At 31.0% G+C, this 22430-nt stretch overlaps 1 protein-coding gene across 1 annotated transcript in view; it reads left to right on the top strand.

The window, feature by feature from the left end:
• Positions 1–11199, top strand: part of LOC124365334 — a 49000-nt gene extending 37801 nt beyond the window's left edge. Inside the window, exons 2-3 of the mRNA XM_046821308.1 lie at positions 10381–10676; positions 10765–11199. Of these exons, the coding sequence (XP_046677264.1) occupies positions 10381–10676; positions 10765–11199 (731 nt within the window). The remainder of the gene's footprint in view (positions 1–10380; positions 10677–10764) is intronic.
• Positions 11200–22430: the final 11231 nt, after the last annotated feature.

Here is a 22430-nt window from a genome sequence, read left to right as displayed (position 1 = left end):
GACATGCTCGTCGTGCTACTGTAGTATTCACGTTCTGTTAGTGGTCAATAAAAATTAAGTGATTGTGGTTATATCTCATTACATCTGGGTTATCAAATTGTATGTACTTTTACAATAGAATACGATTTAGTAATCCTAACTTAAAAGGAAGTGAAGAATAAATATGATATTACCCTGATGGTAGATTGGTTTAATTACAATTAAAGGTAATATTTTCTTTAAACCCCTAATATATCAATATAACACAGAGAATTAAATAGTTCTATACAAAAAAATTATATAAATCATTGTTTTACAACATTTTATTTTTAATTACTGCAAATTTCGTGTAAAAGTGTAACACAATGCTCCTAAAACGTACAGTCCAATTGTGGCCACTGCAACTTTAACTCTGATTAGTGCAACAACAATTGATTAGAAGCCAAAAGGTTGACGTAGCGAGATGGAATGTTCGGTCAGCCACAATAACCAGACTGTGGTGCGATAGACAGAGTGTAAACAATTTGTACTTGATATACCGCATATTGCTATGTAGACTTTCTGCTATATTGACTAATGCAATGTACCAAATTTGTATCAATTACAAGAAATTAGTAGCGTCAACACCCATTTACGGTATTATGCAACTCCCTATTCTAAAAGCTGTTTCAATAACTTCTTGAAATACTCTGAGACAGAAAATTCGGATTTTTAATCATTCTCCCCCTACGAGATTCCCGGATAATTTCCCGTTTTTCCTGATGCGTTAAAATCCTGATTTATTCTCCAGTCGGGTGGCTATCCGGTCGTGATGTTACGAGATTACACCCATTCGTCCTTAATCCCTACTGATCCTCCGTTTATATAGTTTAAGAGAATATTCTTAGAAAACTATAAAGAAGTTAATCAAAAGTTGTTACATGGAAAATTTTTATTTAAATAAATAAGCTAAATCTGTTTAAATATTATTTTTGAAAATAGGTGTACACTTGCATTAATTTTTAAAATTATTGGCTGAAAGTCAATTCTTTAGAGGATGATAAATTTCAACAAATTAAATAAATTAATAAATGAAAATAACCATCTAGTTTAACTCAGTTCATTGAAATCAGAATATTTATAGGTAACTAAAATAATATATAATTAGAAAGACTATAATATTATAGATGAGAGTATACACAAAATTAAAGAGTAAAAACGTCCTTCAATTTGGTAAAAGAAAAGTAAAACATTAAGATTTACGAAGCAGTAGGTATAATAAATATTCTTAAGCGATTCAGACGATTGAAGAAAATTTTAATGTACAAATGTTTTAATTTTTGAGTATAACTGTGTGTCATTTATGAAAATTGTACGTAAGTGAAGTGTTGCAATTTATTTTGGATAAACACACGCTTAATCTAAGCTTCAACTAATTAACGTCTAAAGTTTTAAAGAAATACAAGAAATACCTTTTTTCTGCTCAGTCTGGTTTTGCAATATACGTTAGAGCTTTCTAGTTTTGTGACAAAGCCCCTTTACTAATAGTATTTTCATAAAAGGTAAATAAATCTCACATTTAAATTTATCGCATTTTTTTACGTATGAAAATAGCATTTTTTGCAAAGCAATGTTAGACAAAATAGTACTAGTGATGAGCTAGTAACAAAATTTTACTAGGAAGTAACAGCAAGTAAATCATGTTATTTTATTTTCATAAATATTCAAACAAATTATATTATTGTTTCACATTATAAAGTAATTTGTACTTACAATAGTTTTCCCGATAAAAGGCCTTTATTAAAAATATGACGTGTTTGATGATAAAAACAATGCTGTATTAAAAAACATAGACTTTTCCAATCATAACCCTTTCATGAGAATGGATCTATGGATACATATGAACTATGCAAACTTACAGTCTACTTGTAGTCTGCCCATTCGCCACCAACCTTACAACAGATAAACTAAATATCAAGATCTGTCTGCTTTTGATGTTTATGTCCGTCCATACATTGTAGAATATTAATGCCTAAAAGCACAAAATATCACAGTTTAAAAAAAAAAAAAAAAAAAACGATCTACCTGTTTTTGAAAGTGGATTACTCATTTATTGGTATAAAACTAGAACTCGATCACCACACAAGTTTACATTTAAATGACTTATCTAATAAGGCTTTACAATATTAATAAACAATTAAAATATTACAAATTTCTTACGAACATCGGAAAACAGCAACTAATCTAATAACTTTGGCACAATTGGTGAAAGCAGACAAAGGATAAACGTTTGCTCAATCATTAAGATTGTTCTAAATCATGTCGTATTCAATATAAAATCTCTTTGGAGGTAATATTTCTGGAACCTCACTCTGTAGGGACACATTTACCGAGGCGGCGACTGGCAATGTAAGACCCCATAAATACTGGAATGGAACAATTTCTTTTCTTCTTACATTGGCAGATGAAACTTTCCATTATTGCTGAAATGGATTATTATTTTTGTAAGGTCTTAAAGAAAGATTTACTAGACACATTACTGAGATCGAGAATTTAATATTTGATGCATATTAAATTATATTTTGATGTGATGTTTGTTTTTATTTACAAATTACAGCATGTCAAACTAATTGGATCGCTTACCTACTATTTCTATATCAGACTTTGGATTTCAAAATAAACCTACACAACAGATTATTAAAAAAACCGATAGAACATCAAAAACCAAAGAATCTAAGTAAAAAAAAAAAAAAATGATGGGTGCTTTTTGTCGTTCACGTTGCTATTAGTATGAAAATTGAAATTTTAAGTGATCCATCGTTTAAAAAAACTAAAGAATCAATCAAATTAATTTAATTTAATTTATTTGGTGGCGTTTTAATATTAGAATCAATCAGTTATCTAATAAAATACCTGTTTTGGTAACGTACTGAAAAATGTCATATGATTAAGTTTCAGAAAATATTCAGTGTTTATGTTTAAAGTTAGTTTTTGCCGATGGATGGACTGTGAAGGTAATTTACCGGAAATTTGCATCTGTTCAGCGATACAAGATATCAGTAACAATACTATATTTATTTTGCTTTTTCATTGTTCTCATCATAATCATCGATAGATCAGAGAATTTCAGAAATCTCAATAGCTGTCATTCGACCTTTAAATTTTCGACACACTTTCCGACTTATAACCCTACTTAAAAACTCACTTTGCAGATAATACAAAGATGCTTTATATTAGAATACTGTCCAGGGCTAGTTTTACTCTAAAATATCGCCTAAAGAATATAATACGTTTGATACTGAGTTTATTTAAGATTATATCTAAACATTTTTGGGCAGGTGATCGTATTATTTTTTGTAAGTAAGATAATTTGTAAGTTTGTAAATCTGACACTCGTGTGTGATATCAATGTTAATGGCTTGTGGTATGGACAATAAGAGAAATACGAACTTCTCCAGCCTTTTAGTGGATAAATCCACTTAGTTCATCCAACCAATCATTTCTATAAACTTGAATATGAGCAATTGAGATCGAAAGTATACTGTGAACGAATTTTGATGCTATAGCACGGAAAAGTATTAACTGTTTGCTATTTGAAGTTATAAGGTTTAACCATTGTATAACTACTGCTACAAAATGTTTCGCTATAACAGTTTTCTAGTTGTTACATAATTATGAATCTTGAGTAAAACATTACAAGATTTTAACACTACTTGTTACATATTTTACTACAACATTTTTGGTTGGGTATCAATATCGTTTTACTTATCTAATCAGTAATAAAATATAATGAGCTAAACCTATTTTATAGCATTTTCCCTGTAAAACCTATAGATCAAGAAGCACTGTTCTAAAATTAAACGTTTATAACACCTTTATTCAATAAAGTATTCTTTGTCTCCATGGCAAACAAATCTTGTACAGTAAAGAAGGACGGGTGACAAAGTGATCCTTTTATGCCACGTCCTGCAGGATTACTCTCGTTTGTTGTAGCTGTTGAGAACATTATTCTTAAACCACCAAGAAGCAGGAGCATCCAATAATGGACTGCCAAGAGTGAGAACGTCCTAGTTGGAGGATTTATAGAAAAAATTTTCGAGAGTAACATTGTTGATTAGAAAGATTATTCTATGTGGAATAATATGTTAAGCAAGGTTACTCTAGAATAACTCTTCTAGTAACATCTGTTCTTAGAGAAACCAATTACGTAAATACATATTGCTAGTAATGAGATAGCTTAAGTTAGTAGACCTATAACATTTGATTATGAAAACATGAATCCAAACGAAAGCAAAGAAAAGAGTTACTAAGTGGAAAGTTATAATTGCATTTCACCTTGGTTAGATATTATTCCACAGACTGATTCGTAAGTGCATATGATACTGTGGTATTGTATGAACTCACATGTTTTTGTTGTTGTATATAAATGTCCTATAAATATATATATTTTTTTAAATAAATACAAACCGAATTAGGACATTCTTGAATTCTGGAATGGAATTTGTAATAATGCTGAGTTAAAATATGGTCTAATACTGATCATAGAGAAGATATTCTTGATATTGTTATATGTGTTAATGGGAACTCAGATGGAACTCTTTTTCAGCAATAGTAATGAAATAAAATAAAAGATTAAAAAACATTTTATATTATTTTTGTATTTTGATTTATTATAGTTATTTACATAGTTATAAGAGTAGTTATAACAATAGTTAGAGTAGATTTTAATCCTCAAAACTTGGTGTTATGGTACTACTAACATATAGCGATGTATAATTTCCGAAATCCTATTATTCTTTGAAACCATCCATTGTCAATAACAAACTTTAATCAAATAATGAGCGTAAGAACATATTTAACACCACATTATACATGGCACTATATCATCGTGAAATGTAAGTGACAAAATCCGTTGTATACGAAATAGGATGTACTCATTCGGTAAAGGATAGTAAGATGGGCGAAAATAATTTACTGAGCGTCATTGAACGTAAGTAAGTTTAAATTAATTTGTATTTTAAAATTAATCATGCAATATATTTCTAAATAATAAATGTTATAACAAACATTTGATGTGACTATCGTTAAAATGCCAATTGATTAATAAGTTCCCTTTTATAATAATTTAAAATCTACTAATTTTGAATTTCGTATTTACTGCAAGGTGTGGTGGAAGCAATCTCATTTGTTAAAGAGATGAGATTACTCACTCTGGTACGTGACAGAAGATCCAAGCAGATTTACGAAGTTTGTGGAAGTTAGTAGCTCACAAACTGGAATGAAAACAGGCAAACTTATAAAGGTCAGGATTGACTCTATTTGCTTTGAGCGATATCTTTATACAGATGGCGACCTCTAAGTTTGGTTTACAGGAGTTGGATGTTCCTCACATGTACGACCTAAAACTTAAATATATTTAGAATAAAAAGTTATTGCAACTTCCTTTTTATAATTTTTGAAACATAAATTTACATTTTACACATATTATAGCACACGTAATACAATAAACAATTCAGTAAACCTTAAATAGATAGTGTAAAATAGTTGTATACTTAGTAAGAACATCTCAGCGCTGTAAAAGATTTTCAAATCGAAGGCGTTTTCAGGTGAGCTTTAAAAGACTTACAGCATGCCCCATGCTTGTATATAGGCGGAACATGATACACATTGAAAACACTGAAAATGTCATCTATTATTACATATACAATATGTAATTGTATTAACAGAAGCAGTTATTGACAATAATATGTCACCAATATATATATATATATATATATATTGTGAAATAAGCCATCAGTAACTCCGGATTACGAAGCCTTGCGGCCGATATTGTACCGTAATGAGTACAATCCTCAGTCCCAGAGGAGTGTAAATTTAGTTAGTCCTGTACTGAGATCAACAAAATATTGCGATATTTTCGCATGTAAACCCACAAAAGCTCTCTCATTAACGTCACGTGAAGCCCTTGGAGGCCCACAAATCCTGGAAATGCATAGATAACAACTTATAAGTTAACACAATGTTTAGTTTTGCCTTTAATTTTACCTGTTTTAAAGCTGATTGTGAAATGGGTACTTTTAATGAAATAAATTAAAATAATGAGTGCTCAAGTGTATAAAATAGTGGACGAAGTCGGTTTAAATATTCAGCAACACCTGAACAAAAACAGAATAATAATGGACATTTTGTAAATTTTAAATTAATCGATTTATCGAATCTGTTGTGGTGAAAGGTTGTGTAAACTTCCCCTCCTAAACTAATCCTCATTCCAAAAATATTTATAACGTATTTTTTTAGTGTTTGGGGTAGTAACACATATAAAAAAATCGTGCTATCAAATTTTCCTTTTATATTTAGAAAATTATTTGGGCAATACTTATATCAATATAATAAAATATTGGAGCTGGTGTTTAAGAGGAATTTTAACAGTATTAATAAATTTGTTAGTGTAAAAGAATGTAAAGCATGATTGGGTACACGCGTTAAATTTACATAGATACAGTATTTAACAATATACATAATTTTTAATTCTTCTTATGAGATGTAGCCATTATTTAATATGTACTGTTATTTATTTTACTATATATATATATATATATATATATATATATATAATATACATATATCATTGAATGTATATTTTATGTATATTTGTATATATCACAAATTTATATATATCACATATATAAATTTTAATATATCATTTCGCGACCCTTTTGCTCTTTACTAGTTATTATTATTATTTTTCCGCCGTTTTTTAAAATCCTAATTGGCACGTGTAGTAATCTTTTAAATATTCAACTTTGTTGACGACAGCCTGTCTACCGGAAAGGAATTCGTACGCTTTCTCCGGAAGTAAAATATTTTCGAATCGTAAATTAGCCGTTTCATGTAAGACATATATTTACATATATTATATAGTTAATTTATAAACAGTAACATGATAAACTGTGATAACCTTATATTTCCCTCTGTAAAGACCACTTTGCTGTAATTTTAAGTTTTCTCGATAAATGGCAAATCCCGTCGTTATTTTGCTTTAGGCGAGTCATTATTCACTCTTCTTATTACTCTTAAATTATTTTAGGATTTATTAAAAACATGTTCAGCACCGTAATATAAAGTAAGACTAGCTAATTCTACCGACTTTATAGTTTGTCAATCGACGTTTTTATTTAAGAGAAGTCAATCCTAGTGTTTCGTTAATGATAACATTTCTTAGTCAACGCTATAAAAACATTAGAACAACTAGGTTCACCCCGAGATAACCTTCGTGTCGGGAGTGTGAGTTTCACAATTAAACTTGCACGTGAACTTTGAAATCGAGTATTTATTATTCGACCTCAAACATCTCTACAACAAGTTAGTTGGGAAATAACTCTTATTTTAAATGCATAGAACTTTACAGAGGACAAAAAAGATAACAAAAAGTATTTGATCATCCTATATAAAATATAAAATCATATATAAAAATCGCTTTCTTTATAAAATCACGAAGAACATAGGAATTTAAAATAGAAGACTTATAAATGTGTCAATTAGGCCTAAAACATTTGAAGATGAAATTGAATTCGAATTAATTAGGTAAAGGCTTAGCGTTCTTAGAGCAATTATTATGGAGTTAGTAGATAAACCAAACATGAAGTTAATTATGATTAAGATATTGATAAGGATTCTATGTGTGCATGTAGATTACATTGAAGAACATTAAAGTCAAGAATGCCTTGGTTCTGACTGAGATAAAGAAAGGCCTATAGAGCCGAAAATGTACCATACGGACTAAGTGGATAATTAAGTGGATAATTATGTAATTATGGATAAGTGGTTAATTATGTAAAACTATATAATCTCTCCCATAATGTTATAAGGTCCAGCATATAAAATTATATTTTCGTTGTTCGGGATATTGAAATTTATTTAAAAAAATAAACCGTTGCCTAAGGCATATGTTGAATGGTTTCTTTTGGCAAAACCAATATATTAACCACTAACGCCACGTTACAGGCTTCGAACTTGGAGTCTTACTCAGAAAGACGGAACTGGTATGTAGAACTGGTAATTTTGGAAAGAATAAAGTAGCAGCAAGGCTATTAAAAAATATTGATGAGCAAATAGTAAGTGCTTTTATAATGGTCGAGTAAGTAATCAGGGTTTACAAATCGAGTGAAAGGAGTATCTTTTTCGAACCAAACAATTTTAAAATTCTTCAGATACAAGGCAGACTAGATTGTTTTGTTTCCCCAGTTTCTAAGTTAATTAGTTAACTAACTAATCTTATGAACTCTTAGCTTTAGGAAGGCAAACTTAGATGCGCACCTTAGATGAACTGTACCATTCCATTGTTGTTTTCCTTCAAGTTTAATACTTCCTTCCTTATACAAGACTTAAAATCTTACCGTTCTATTCTTTATTGAAATACGCTACACAATTTAATGTTTATTTCTCATATTTCTTAAGACAATGCGAAAATTAATGAACAATACAACGTATTGCGAGGAAAGATTACGACTTTAATTTACTTATTTTATTTATAGTACACGTATTTTAAAGTATACTGACTTGAGGAAATTTACTCGGTTAATTTATAACTAAGCACTCGGATTAAAAAATCCTCTGTTTGAAGGTGGTGGCTGTTTATATATTTTATGACGAACAAGACATATTAGTGTTATCATACGCAAGTGATATAAAGAAAGGTATTACCTTTGTAATTAATATCTTTGAGTGAAAAATAACGTAGGAAACACAGTTTTACTATTCACATATGAAATATCCTTATACGAATTTAGGATACGTTTCATTGAGATATGGGAGAGCTATAGTGGTTATGTAGTGGCTATACATTGCCTAGTGGTTTAAGACCTCAGACTTTGGGTCTGAGTTAGAGACAGCGCAGGTTCAAACCCTGTCTGTGACTGTTGCAATTGGTGACTGTCAGTATTGTCGACCTTGTACAGTACCGACTCTCGTCCTTGTTGTTTGATTCTCACACAGCCCAGTATCCCGTGAAGACGTGTTTAATAAGGGTATATAAAAAGGATTAAAACTCCATTTATAAAAAATAAAACGAATCAAACAGTATTAAATCGTCTTTTTCAATTCAATTTCACACCAATCCTACCGAACGTGTTTCCTCTTTTTGGGCCATTTAGGGTGTCACTATTTGGTTTCATGAAATTGAACAATCCAGTGTTTTTAAACGAATTTTAATTTGAATCAAAGTGAGTTAGGCAATAAAAAAACGTTATAATTAAATTAGTGGTTTGCAAATATCAAAACCACTGCTGACAGAAATGTCGACAAACCGGTGATTGATATTTGTATGTTGCGTTGACCGCAATCGTCACATTTGGGTGATGGATAAATCAATATAGAGTGTGACAGAATTATACGCTGAATATTGATTCATAATCTGATTCATTTATTAGATTGTGACTAAAGTAAAATAAAATAAGATTGCAACTATTAAAGGAGTGGATGTCCTCTTTATTAATTGACGAAGCAAGACTAGGCCATAGGCTAATTTCTTTACTAGTAATGTTTGGTTAATATAATACAAACAGTTAATTTTGGCATCAAATATACATCGAAAAATAAGTAATTATCTCAAGAAATGAACAAAATTCATAGATATAAAAAACACAACAGCGACATAAAAAATCGGCAAAAATAGTTAAATGTGTTGCATTAAGATTTTTAAAATTATGCACCTAGTATTGGAGTTAAAAACTATGTCTAGGATTGTACGAGAATGAGATATATCTGACTATTTCAGCGAGAATCGACATATGAGTGAAGTCATTGTTCTATACAGAATCAATCTTTGTAATAACATTTTATTAATACGACAATTACAAATGCACTTCTACTTGTAATTTATTTATAACAGTGGAGTTCATTTATTTAATAGTTTTAAAGCTGATTCATAGTTTTGTAATGTTTCTCTATTTGACTATAAATACTTATCTAATAAATATAACATACTGTTTATTACTTACTTTATTATTCTTTTATTTATAAATAGCCTGATATGTATATAAATACTTTGGTTTCAGAATTTTATCTATACTTATCTAAATAATTTGAACATTACAAAATCATGAACCAATATTTTTCTAATATTTTGGAGAACGCTTTCCAGAAATATACTATCAAAACTTGTACAAACTATTATTTAAAATTTATATCTGTATTTAAGGTCATATTATCAGTGCGGAGCTTATCTTATCAGCGGAGCTGTGCTATAATAGTGGCGTGCGTGCTTTTGCCTGTATATAAGTGATTAATAGTTTGATTTTAATTTTTAATTAATTTTAGTAATGGCTAATTGCAAAATATGTTTAGTAATAATTAAGAAAAGTCAGTTTAAAGTGCAGTGCATTGATTGTTCTCAAGAGTATCACGGCAAATGTGTAAATATAGGACAACCGGATGTGGACTACCTGACCGAGCAAGGTACGGGATGGAGGTGTGATCCCTGCAACAAGACGAGAAGAAAGAGCATGAGGTTAGAGTACGCAGCAGAGGGTTTGACCTTGGAGACCATCATGAACACCCTGAAAGAGATGCGTGAAGAGCAGAAAACCAACACGGCCGATTTCAATAGATCTTATGAAATGTTATACAGCAAGGTGGAAGAAAATACTGTAACGTTACGAGATGCCATGGGGAAAATTGAAGACTACCTAAGAGAAATTGAACAGCTTAAAAGCGAAAATGTAGCTCTGAAAAAAACATGTTGTTGTGCTTGAGACAAGAATTGAAGACTTGGAAAATTATTCTAGAAGGAACTGTGTGGAAATTCAGGGAATACCGGAAGAAAAAGAAGAACAAGTTTCAGAGCTTGTTAAGAAGGTAGGAAAAGCCCTGGACGTAAACATCACCGACAGCATGATTGACGCCTGTCATCGTATCGGCAAGAAAACCTCGGAGAGAAACCAGGCTAGAGGGATTGTTGTAAAATTCGTGCGACGGACTGATAAGGAGGAACTGATGAAGAAGAGGCGAGAAAAGAAAAGGGACTTTTCCACGCGACACCTAGGCCTGACCATGGACATCCCTGTCTACCTGAATGAATCCCTGTCACCAGCGCGGAGGAGGCTGCTCGCCCAGGCACGGCAGCTGAGGAAGGAACGGGGATACAAGTACATCTGGCTGCGGAACGGCAACATCTTGCTGAGGAAGGAAGAAAAAGCACCAGTAGTAGAGATAAGAACCCAGGCTGACCTCAATGGGTTGTAGCTTAAATAATGTAAGTAAAATGAAAACATATTTTGCTGTATTGTTCAATTTGAATAATCAATCGATTTAATCTAATGTAATGTCGATCTATTCTAATTTGATGTAGATTTAATCTAATTAAATGTCGATCTAATCTAATTTAATGTTGATGTAATCTAATTTAATTTCAATTTAATCTAATTTGGTATCGATTTTATCTGAATTAATGTCGAATTTTGACAAATCCAACGTTACTTTAAATATTGTACAGCAAAATATCCGAAGTATGAGATCAAATTTTGACGCTTTTCTAGCCGAAATTACAACCTGGGATAGGTACCCGGATATTATAATCTTTACTGAAATATGGATTAACTCTTATGAGACAAATTATTATAACATTCCTTATTATGATTTGATAATAAATGCCAATGATAATAGTCGTTCTGGTGGAGTAGCTATTTACGTAAAAAGTGATATTAATGTATTAGAACAGGGAATACCAAAATTATTATCAGCTGACATGAACAAAATTAGTTTTATGTATTTAGGTAGGGAATTTCATATTTTGGCAATCTATAGATTGCTGCAATTTACAGCGCATTACTTTTTGGATGAGTTACGTATGTATTTAGTGAAAAATAAATTTGACAAACACTTTAAGAATTTAATATTTTTGGGAAATATTAATTTGGATTTGCTTTCTTCAGAGAGTAACGATATAGACAATTATAAAATACTAATGGCCAGTTTTGGCTTTGAATCATTGATAAATGAGCCGACCCGGGTAACCAATATATCACAGACTTGTATTGATCATGTGTTTATTAGATTAGTAAGCAAACGTGAGATTGAATTTGAAGCACAGGTTTTGCAGACTCAGGTAACGGACCATTACATGACGGTACTGCGGCTGGGGTGTGCTGGTACGGGGGGAGGGGTGGTAGGCCGGGCTGGTCTAACAGCTGACTGCCGCCTCGGTCCTCCCCCGCCCGCGCCCCGCGTCATACGGCGTAGGGTCTGTTATGATAAACTGATAGGTATACTTCGTACTGTAGACTGGTCAATCGTTAGATCACAGACTGATGCATCTTATGCATATGATCTGTTTGAAACACAGCTGAACACTTGTATATCTGCTTGTACGGTAGATTCTGAATGTAAATACAGCTTTAATAAAAAACTTAAACCATGGATCTCAACTAATATATGCAGAAGGATTGAGAAAAGAAATTATTTATATAATAAAATAAAATATAGACCTTTAGAGGATAAATTTAGGAAATATTATTTAAATTATAGAAACAAGCTAAGGAAAGATATAAGACTTGCAAAGCTGTCGTATTATGCAAATGAGTTTGAAAAAAATGTAGGTAATGCTAAGGCCATATGGAACACTATAAACAGAATAAATTGTCAGAGTAAATCTAGTAATAAGATATCTTTAAATATTAATGGACAAATTAATGATAATTGTAAGGATATAGCTGAAGAGTTTAATAGGTATTTTCTTGGCGTTGTTCAAGAAGTTGTGGGAAGCTATACGCTAAGTGAAAATATGACCTATTCCAATAGTTTTCCGGCAAATTATCAAGTGAACTCGTTTTTTATAGAGCCAGTTTTAAGTTTAGATGTAGAGAGGGTTATTAAAACCTTAAAAAACGGTAAATCACCAGGATTAGATGGTGTACATTCTAACATGATGAAAATAATATATCCAGCAATATTGGACATTTTAACTTTCATTGTGAATTTAAGTTTCGAAACAGGGGTATTCCCCCAAAAGTTGAAACACGCAGTTGTCATACCTATTTACAAAGCGGGTCCGTCTAATGTATGCTCTAATTTTAGACCCATATTTTTAGTTTCAACCTTTTCTAAGGTTTTTGAAAAGATTATGAAAGAAAAAATGTTGCTTTTCTTAAATAAAAATAATTTTTTTTCAAAGAATCAGTACGGGTTTAGGGCAGGACTAAGGACTGAGTTAGCCTTGTGCAGCTTTATGGAGAAGATTAATGCGGGGATAAACGATGGGAAATTTGTAACTGGACTGTTTATTGATATTAAGAAGGCATTTGACACCGTAGATCATGAGATTTTGATAGAAAAATTGGGTAACTGTGGATTTAGAGGTACAGCTCAAAAGTGGTTTAGTAGTTATTTAAGCAAACGACAGCAATGTGTCAAAGTGGAAAATAGTTTTAGCGAAAGTGGGGAAGTTATTTGTGGAGTGCCACAAGGTTCTGTATTAGGTGCAATCTTGTTTATAATTTTTATTAATGATTTGTGTAATGGAAAATTCAAGGGAGAATTAACAGCTTTTGCAGATGATACTGCTCTCTGCTATAAGGTGAAGACAAGGGAACTTATAACTTCCAATATGAGAATGGATTTAAATGCTCTTAACTGGTGGTTTAGAAAGAATAAATTGGTCTTGAGTACTGAAAAGACTACGTATATTAATTTTTCTTTGAGACAAAATTTTAATGTACAAAATGACTTAGTTTATAAATGTCAAGTCTGTTTAGAAAGTGGAATTGTATGTGATAATTGTGCTAAAGTTCAAAAAGGTACCAGTACAAAATATTTGGGAGTTTTATTGGACCAAGATTTAAATTGGAAGTTACATCTTACAAAATTGAAAAATAAAATTCTACAAAGTATACGTCTGTTCTATTTTGTCCGCGACATGTGTCCCCAGATTATTCTAAGAACTCTTTACTTTGCTCTAGTTAATAGTAGATTAGAGTATGGTATTACATGTTGGGGAGGAACCTACATTACAAATTTGAAACCACTTGTTACTTTGCAGAAAGTGTTTGTAAGAATTATTCTGAAGAAAAGTAGACTTGATTCGTCTTTTCCATGTTTTATCCAGCTAAGAATATTACCATTGAGATCTCTTTTCATATTTAAAACCTTGAAATTCGTATTTAATAATAAAAAATTTAAAAATAATGAAATTTTGCATACAATGAATACAAGAAGCACTTCTAATATTTTTGTTCCGAAACCTAATTTAACTTTTTATACTAAAAAATTTAACGTCTTAGCACCATGGCTATTTAATAAACTGAGTGATGATATTAAATTACAAACAAACTATAGATTATTTGTTAAACTAGTCAGGGTTTGGTTGCTAACTCAGGAGAATCCTGAGACTTTATTGTGTATTGTGCGATGACATTACGTACATAAATAAATTGACAAAATAGGTTTTTGTTTTAAGGAGGCATTGTTAGGTAACAATGGTAGGCATTCATACAGGTTTCATGTGTACCTATGTATGTATGCGGTATGTTTTATAGGTATGTATCTGTATAAGTGTATGTGTGCGAGTGTGCGTGTGTGTGTGTAAAATATGATTGATTTAGGCATTTTGTTAAGAAGAGAAAGTATTTTGTTTTTTGTATGTTGTACTTGATTATTATAATTAGTTATATTTTTAGTAAATAAAAAAGGTATAATGCTTTGTTTTGTTTTTAGGCTATTTAATTAGTTCAGTTGATAGATTAGTCCATAAGGTTTGGCATAGAAGCTCATCTTTTGTTTTTAGTTTTTGTTTGTTATATCACAGTAGAGTTGTTAATAAATTATAAGCTAATGCTCCTGAACTCATTAATTTTCAATAGTTATAATTATTATGATGGAACCCCTAGATGGGCTAATTAGTAGCCTTAGGGGCCCTATTATTTTCCTTTGAGGTAAGCCTGGGTCTTAGAATATGTATAATTGTACTATTCAATTGTTTTGAGATTTAAAAATGCTAAGTATGTTTTGTAAAGTATGACTTCATGAGGAGAATAAAGATATATATTTATTTATTTATTTTATTTTAATCAAAACAACTATGAGATTAGTCTTTAAATTTCCCCACTTGCATAATTTAATACGCCAGCTTTCTGTGTAAACAAATACAAACCACATGTGAAATAAATATTTCCAATATATGAAATCCCTAATTTTATAGGTATATAGTAACCTAGTTAATAAATAATCTATACACTGTCAAATAATTTATTTACATAGTCAGCTGTTCCTAAAGGGTATCCTAAATGATGTAGAATAAGTTTTGGCCATATAGTCTACTATACAGTGCAACTTACTGCCCAATGAGTGACCGAAGTGAATTAAGTAACTTTAACAACAACAAAAAAAAACACAAAACAAAAAGTTTATAACAAAGATAATCTATATTATTGTTGATAACAATATTTTGTTAGTGGTTGTATAATATGATGAAAATGTGTCCCGTGGTGGGGGGGAGGGATCAAAACGAGAGATATTTTCCCGCAGTGGTCACAAAATAAGGCAAGTGCAGTCAACCGCTCATTCGCCATTTTGTTCCTTAAAAATTTCTTGACCAGTTTCAATGTTGATAACGATATTTCAGCATTACATGTCAGTAATATTGAAAATTTGGGGTTGTCCTTCACTGGCTAAGAGTGATGAAACAATGAAGTCAAAACGACTACTAATTTGATCGCGTGAAAATGTAAAAACTTTTCTTGTTGAACCCTTGTGAGTTTAGCCTTTTTGATGGTGGAAAAGTATTTAGCAGAAATTAGCATTTATAAGCTCCACCTCCCTCCCCCATAAACCTAATTTGACTATAGTACCAAAGAAGCCTCTGTAGTCCAGTTGGACAAGATTTCAGGACTAAAATATATCTACAGTATAAGCAAGCATAAGTAAGAATCATATATTAGACTAAAAACTATTTAAAATTTTGTAACTTTAAAACAATGTGCCGCTTAACTGTTGATTATTTACAAAAAAAATAATCCTTTCTATAATACAAAAAATTACATCCGATATTTAACTAATAGAAAACACAATTATCTAATCGTTAAAATAATTATTTTTGTAAATTGAGTTATTCTTGAAAAAGAGTAAAAGATAACTCATATTTATATGAATGTAAAAAGAAAACATCAAGATAAAATGATGCAAAAGAAGATATTTGAATTTCATCCGAATAGAGTTATAATTCGAATGGAATCGGCAGCGGAGACTGTTAAGGTGGTTTAATACCGCATAAATACTGGATTCAATTTCATTTCTTTACGGAGATTTAGAATCTCTTTAATACATCTCTTTGATTATTAGAACCAGATTAATTGAGCTTATTTTGAAATGTTTGTACCTATAATGTATAGCAATGTTTAATTGTGTACAATTATTTTGTGCAATTCGTGTTTTTATCGTTCCGATATAATAAACATTTTATTATTGTAAATATAAAGTTACATTAACTATGAATACTGTATAACGAGTGCTTCCAAAACCTTTATTTGAAAAGCTTGGAATTAAAAAGTTAACATCACAGTAATATACACATAATATTAATCGCGAACCGTAACAGAGTCATCGAGACTGTAAGTTACCCTCTTGACGAGATGGTGTCCTAGTCGTGTTATATAAATGTTGATGGAAGACTTTGGAAAGTGTAATAAAAAGTTTATGTTTGAAAAGAAAGTTCATTTTTTGTAATAATTTACTTTAAAACTACTGATCGATAAGTTATTTTCGTGCTGGGCGGATTATCCAATTTGTAATGAGGGAGGAAAATTTATGAAAATATAGATAAACGAATGGAAAAAAGAGATAGCGGTGAAAACGCCATTCATTCAAAGTGCTTTAGACAACCGTTCCTCCTATTAAGGCTCCAGACGATCCTTCTGTAAAGCAAACACCCTTTCAAAATTACGTCATTTGAGTTTGCATAACCTAAAAATACGCAAATTTAAGGACATCCTATGAGACAAAATCATTGAGGCAACAATGAGCAAAAGATTGTTGATGTTAGGTTTTACTATTGTTGTATATTTAACACTTGATTACTTATTTGCAATATCTAAAAATCAAATGCCATGTATGATATTTAAAATAGTAACCGTTCTTCAAATAATAAATAAAATAATTGATTAATTAAATGATATGTTTATCATTTAATGCTCAACGTTATGTTCAACCTATATGTTTACCTTTGAAGTAATGTAAGTAATGTCTACCCGTTTTATTAACGTAACTTGCCAAAACATTTCAGTAGTAATCCATGTCCTTATATTAAACATGGTTTAGTACTCGTAAAAAATATAGCGTATTTTAATATTTAGCTAAACGAAATTAATAGCGCTCTTCCCTCTTTCAAAATTTGGGTTGGTTAGGTTTTGTTATATTAAGGAAGAAAGATATCATTCCTCATCGATTACTGTTATATTCTTGTAGGAGATATTCCTTCTACGTTCTTGTAACTAAATTCTCGTCAGAATAATAGCGTAATTTGCACGCGTAGTAATTGTTTCTTTCTTGAAGTTACCAGTTATCACCTCGCGCGATTTGTTGGTAGGTAAAATATACATATTTTGTTTATAAATTAGCCCTGTCTTGCGAAAATCTTTTAAAAATATAATACAAAGTAAATTTGTCCATACATGAGTAAAGTAACTTACCTACGTAAATTGATGTTTTATTTGCTAGAGCAGCACAGATATAGTGGTGATGTCCTTTGACGACACCTCGTTATCAATACTATAAGATGTCTCGAAAATGGTTAAACCCTTTGGTATTTAGTTTTAGATGAGGTTTTGAGTCCTTGAATGATTCTTGTATGAGGAATACTTTCATCTAATTTTGGGACTACAGCTGCAATGCCGAGCCGAGAAGCTGACGTCACGGTGTTTGAGCCGTCGTCAACGGAGAGGGAAGTTATTTTAAAACTTTATTAAGGGGCAAAATGTTCGTAGACAAAATTTTAAAGAAAATTAAAACCACTAGGCCCACCCCCAGATACAATTTTAGCTCGATTTCGGCAGCAAAGATGCAAGTCAAATTTTTATTTTAACACCTTAAAGTGATGCTTGTAGGTTTTAGTGGGTATAATTACACTTATATGTAAGTTTTGGAATAACGATGTTAGAATAAAGGATTGTCCTTTAAGTTAAAAAAATAGTTTATCAATCTACATACAAGTTTTAGCAAACGCGTTTAATTATACTAGTTAATGTACAATTTTAATAATTTGATATGAAGGATGATATTGCTTGGTTACTTGATGACAAACCCAATATAGATGATAATAGGACGATACGAAGCAGATGTCTTCACAATCAAGTCAAGATGTTCCCTTATCAAAATCACTATCCCGTTGTATAATGAAATTGCAAACTTCCACCACAAGTGCTGGGGTAATATTAATATAAGATCTTAACAGGCTTTTCCTAGTCTGGTTGTTGCACACCCAGTAAAGACTATTAAAACAATACAGGATACTTTTGTTGTCTAGGGTGATCAACATCCGCTCTATCAATTTCCGTTGATCTTCAACTCTGCTTACACGGTTTTACAATCTCTAAAGTTTGTTAGTTAGATAGGTTCGCATATTTTGTCTTATGCTGTCTTAGTTGGCTTGTGATATAAGGGAAAATCTCGAATGAAGGTGTTGCTCCAACTACAGAACTGTAGCCATTGACAATCTCAAGAAAACATCATGTCATTGAAAGACACGAGATGACAGCCCTCTGTCAAACAAGGCCAGATGTAAATCATAACGACTTGGATTGTAGAAATGAATATTCCAGAATATTAATATTTAAATTATCAATGGGACATCCAAGACGATACAAAATATTTTTCATTAGTAAGCGAGTGAATATTCAGTGCAATGTATTACTAAATTGTTAACTATTAAATATTATCCGGTTTGTCTAAAATAAAATCACAGTTATAAATAAAAGCAATGGATTTATTTTAAACTGGCAAATTAATAAGTTCAACGTTTCAAAATTTTCATCACTCTATTTTTCACAAAGAATTGACAAACCGTTTTACTAAATTTATAAGTTCCTTTGGCAAGAAATAAAAATAATAATCAAATTTATCAAACTAAAATCAGAGCTCTCTTCTAAAATAAAATACAGTAATAAGGTTTTAAAATAAAAATCAAATTCCACTTGGAAATAACTGAGATTAAAATGTTCACTTCTAAGTACACTCACAATTCAAAAATATAACAATTTTAACTTCTCTTTTCACTAGCTGAATCTTAAATTTCAAATCTTTGGAATTCAGATTACAACTTTGTCAAACAATTATTAAAGTTCAATTAATTACCAATTAATAATTCAAAATAAAACAGTTCCAGTTAAATATTAATGAATTACTAAATTTCCAACTTTCAATTAAAGTTATTAACAAAACTCAATTTTAATTCACCTTTCTTGCAAGTTTGAACCAAATGTAACTTGTATGATTCTATTATGCTCTATTGTTAATCGAGAATTAATTATGCAGATTGCTCTGTAGTTACTATGAATTAAATTTTTTCCTATAAAAAAGACAAAAAAATTAATTTAATGTCAGATCAGGAAGACTATTCAATATAACGTACAATAAATTTGGTGCTAACCTCAAAATCCCTCGCGGAAACAATTAGAAACACGGCACATTGTAATCAACGTAATTCACGAAAATAACCAAAATAAGGGCGAAAATTATGAGTTGGCGCTTATATACTTCCCCTTCCAAGTAATTCTGCTGGACATTCGCGGTGTTCTCTCATTGGTCCAGCTATATCAAACAAGGAGAAAAATAGCCGTAACAAGACAAGTCCTATTCAATTCAAGTCAGTCATCCGCCTTCCTAACAATTTAAAACTACCAGTAGTAACTTGCCAAAGAATTTAGTAACATATTCTTTTTTACCCTGACTTTTCACAATCTAATTAAAAATTAAACCCCTATATTTCGTTAGCAAAATTTTAATTTAATTTAAGTTTTAATTAAAAAATTAAACCGATGTAGCTTTATTTATTAATGTAGCTACACACATTAAAAACTCTTAGTTTGCGAGCAGGAACTGGCCATGATCTTGTAGTACAATTACTTGGCATAAGTCGACTGACATTCTCCACTGTGGGAAATATGTAACTGCAAAATTCAACGACACAGAATGACCGCTTTCTTACGTTTGTCTCTTCGTCATTACAAATAATTGACTAAGCATGATGAAGTTACCGAGCTTTCTACACACAAGGTACTTATTGTGGGAAGGGTTGAGTTAATATGAATGCGCACACACACACACACACACACACACACACACACACACACACACACACGGTTGTGTATTAAAGTTGTTATTCCTTTTAGGTTGTATACGTTTACACAGTAGACATTCATGGAATAGTTAATTAACTTCTTAAATTTTGCAACATCTTGTACATCACTTAAATCTCAATGGGAATCGAGTATCATAATTAAAGTGACTCTTAGTCATGTTTAATGAATGAGGATTGTGATTAAGGCTATCCGTTGGATACATAATTAATTATAACTGAACTCCATGATGAGATTACCTCCAATAATTACCTTCAGCGTTAAGTGGTTATTAGTTAATGTAAACTACGTAATACTGATGTCACCTTATGAATTTATTACAGTATCGTTTGCACTAATAATAAATATAATTTATTTAATTGATAAGTTAATTGAGTTTAATTGAAAAGAACTAGATAATTTCTAAAGAATTTACTTCCATAAAAGTATATATGTATGTACGGCATCATACTACCTTACAGTTGCTCTTGACCTGATATTTTACTCACCTAAAGGTCAATAATATCAGATTTGCATTGCAAACTACAGTGCGTAACAAGAGTTTTTGTCCACAAGATCAGTATAAATAGTTTATTGTTTCTTCTTCAAAAAATTAAATTGCAAACGAATGGTTAGTGACAATGAACTAAAAGATCTAATAGAAAATTATTTATGGATGTTAAAATTCAAGTCCATCTTGAAAAACATTTTTCCTTCAGATAAGTTAAGTTTCAAATTTTGAACTACCATCTCAGACCCTTGTAAAAGAAGAATAATGCCGTAGACCAGAGGTCTGTATATCTGTTAAATTTAGGGTTTTTATATTACCAGATATATACGGCAAAACAGAAGATTAAACTTCTATAACATCCCTAAAAGTAAATTAAGTATTCGTATATAAATTCAAATTATCGGAAATGGAGCCGTTGAAGGTATTACCTTAATGTAGACCTATTTGAACTAATACACACGTAAATACATTCAAATTTGTTCCATACTAACCGGTTAGTTGTGCTCGTCAATTCATTTGTTCTCTAGATCCATTATCCACTTCTTCCAAAGGTAAATAATTGTTAATATATTAATGTGAAGAAACAAATAGTTCTGACCACTAGTGGTGGCAAGTGATAATCTAGTGGTTTGAGTGGTGATGGATTATTTAATTACTCGCAACATGCATTCTTGCAAACCATATCAGTTTTCAGGATCTTCCAGCCAAATTTCTCTCCGTATTTAAAAGTACCAGAAAATACTAAAGCGCAGAGTCTGTAGCTTTAGTACTCACAGTTTATAATAAGTACATACATACATAACTCCTAGTAGTGTTTATCTAAGATATCTTATAACACATATACATAACCTAACCTAACCGTTTCCATAGATCTATTGGTTTGAAGTTTGATAATGACGAAGAAATGTTTGGATGGATATCATGATTTAGAAATTCCCCATAGTAATATGTTACAATATGAACAGCAAATAGTTTTGAGGATTGATATCTATCATATTCATCAGGGGCAAACATAATTAGTACTTAAAAAAGGAGAAAATGAACACAGGCATTGTCATTACACGGAACCAATCCACAGAATTTTCCACTATCGCCTGTGTTTGTGTAACGTACAATAGTGCTTTTACTTCTCGTGTTGGTGACTTTTATTATGTACTAGACAACACCTGTGTTTATTTTCTCCTATCTGGATTGCAACCATTTTCGGGTATGTTTGATCCTTTTTTTTAGTTTTTATGTATTAATTCTCTTTGCACCTGATGAAGAGGTTAGATTTCTATGCTCGAAACGTTGTGTTATACATTTTGTAAAATACAAAGACGGCAAAATATACAAAATATTATAATCCGTTAATTTAGTAAGCAGTGATATCTGTGAAATAGTTTTCGCCCAATTCAATATAAAAATGCATAAATGTAATTGAAATGAGCACTTTTGAAGGGAGAAAACGTCACACCTGTCAGGTTGAGTGTGAACGAAAATAGTTCCAAGCCGGGCGTATCTAGGATTATGCAGTTGGCAATTAAAGAAGGAATAAATCTTCGAAACGGTATTGTGACAGTAGCAGTTTATTGTTGATATTAGAGCTCTGCCTCATGCAGTCACCTTAAAGGAGCACGTAATGGTTGTTTTATTACAAAGAT

The sequence above is a fragment of the Homalodisca vitripennis genome, chromosome 6, assembly GCF_021130785.1.
Source record: "Homalodisca vitripennis isolate AUS2020 chromosome 6, UT_GWSS_2.1, whole genome shotgun sequence".
Taxonomy (NCBI): domain Eukaryota; kingdom Metazoa; phylum Arthropoda; class Insecta; order Hemiptera; family Cicadellidae; genus Homalodisca; species Homalodisca vitripennis.
This window is presented reverse-complemented; position numbering and strand designations above follow the sequence as displayed.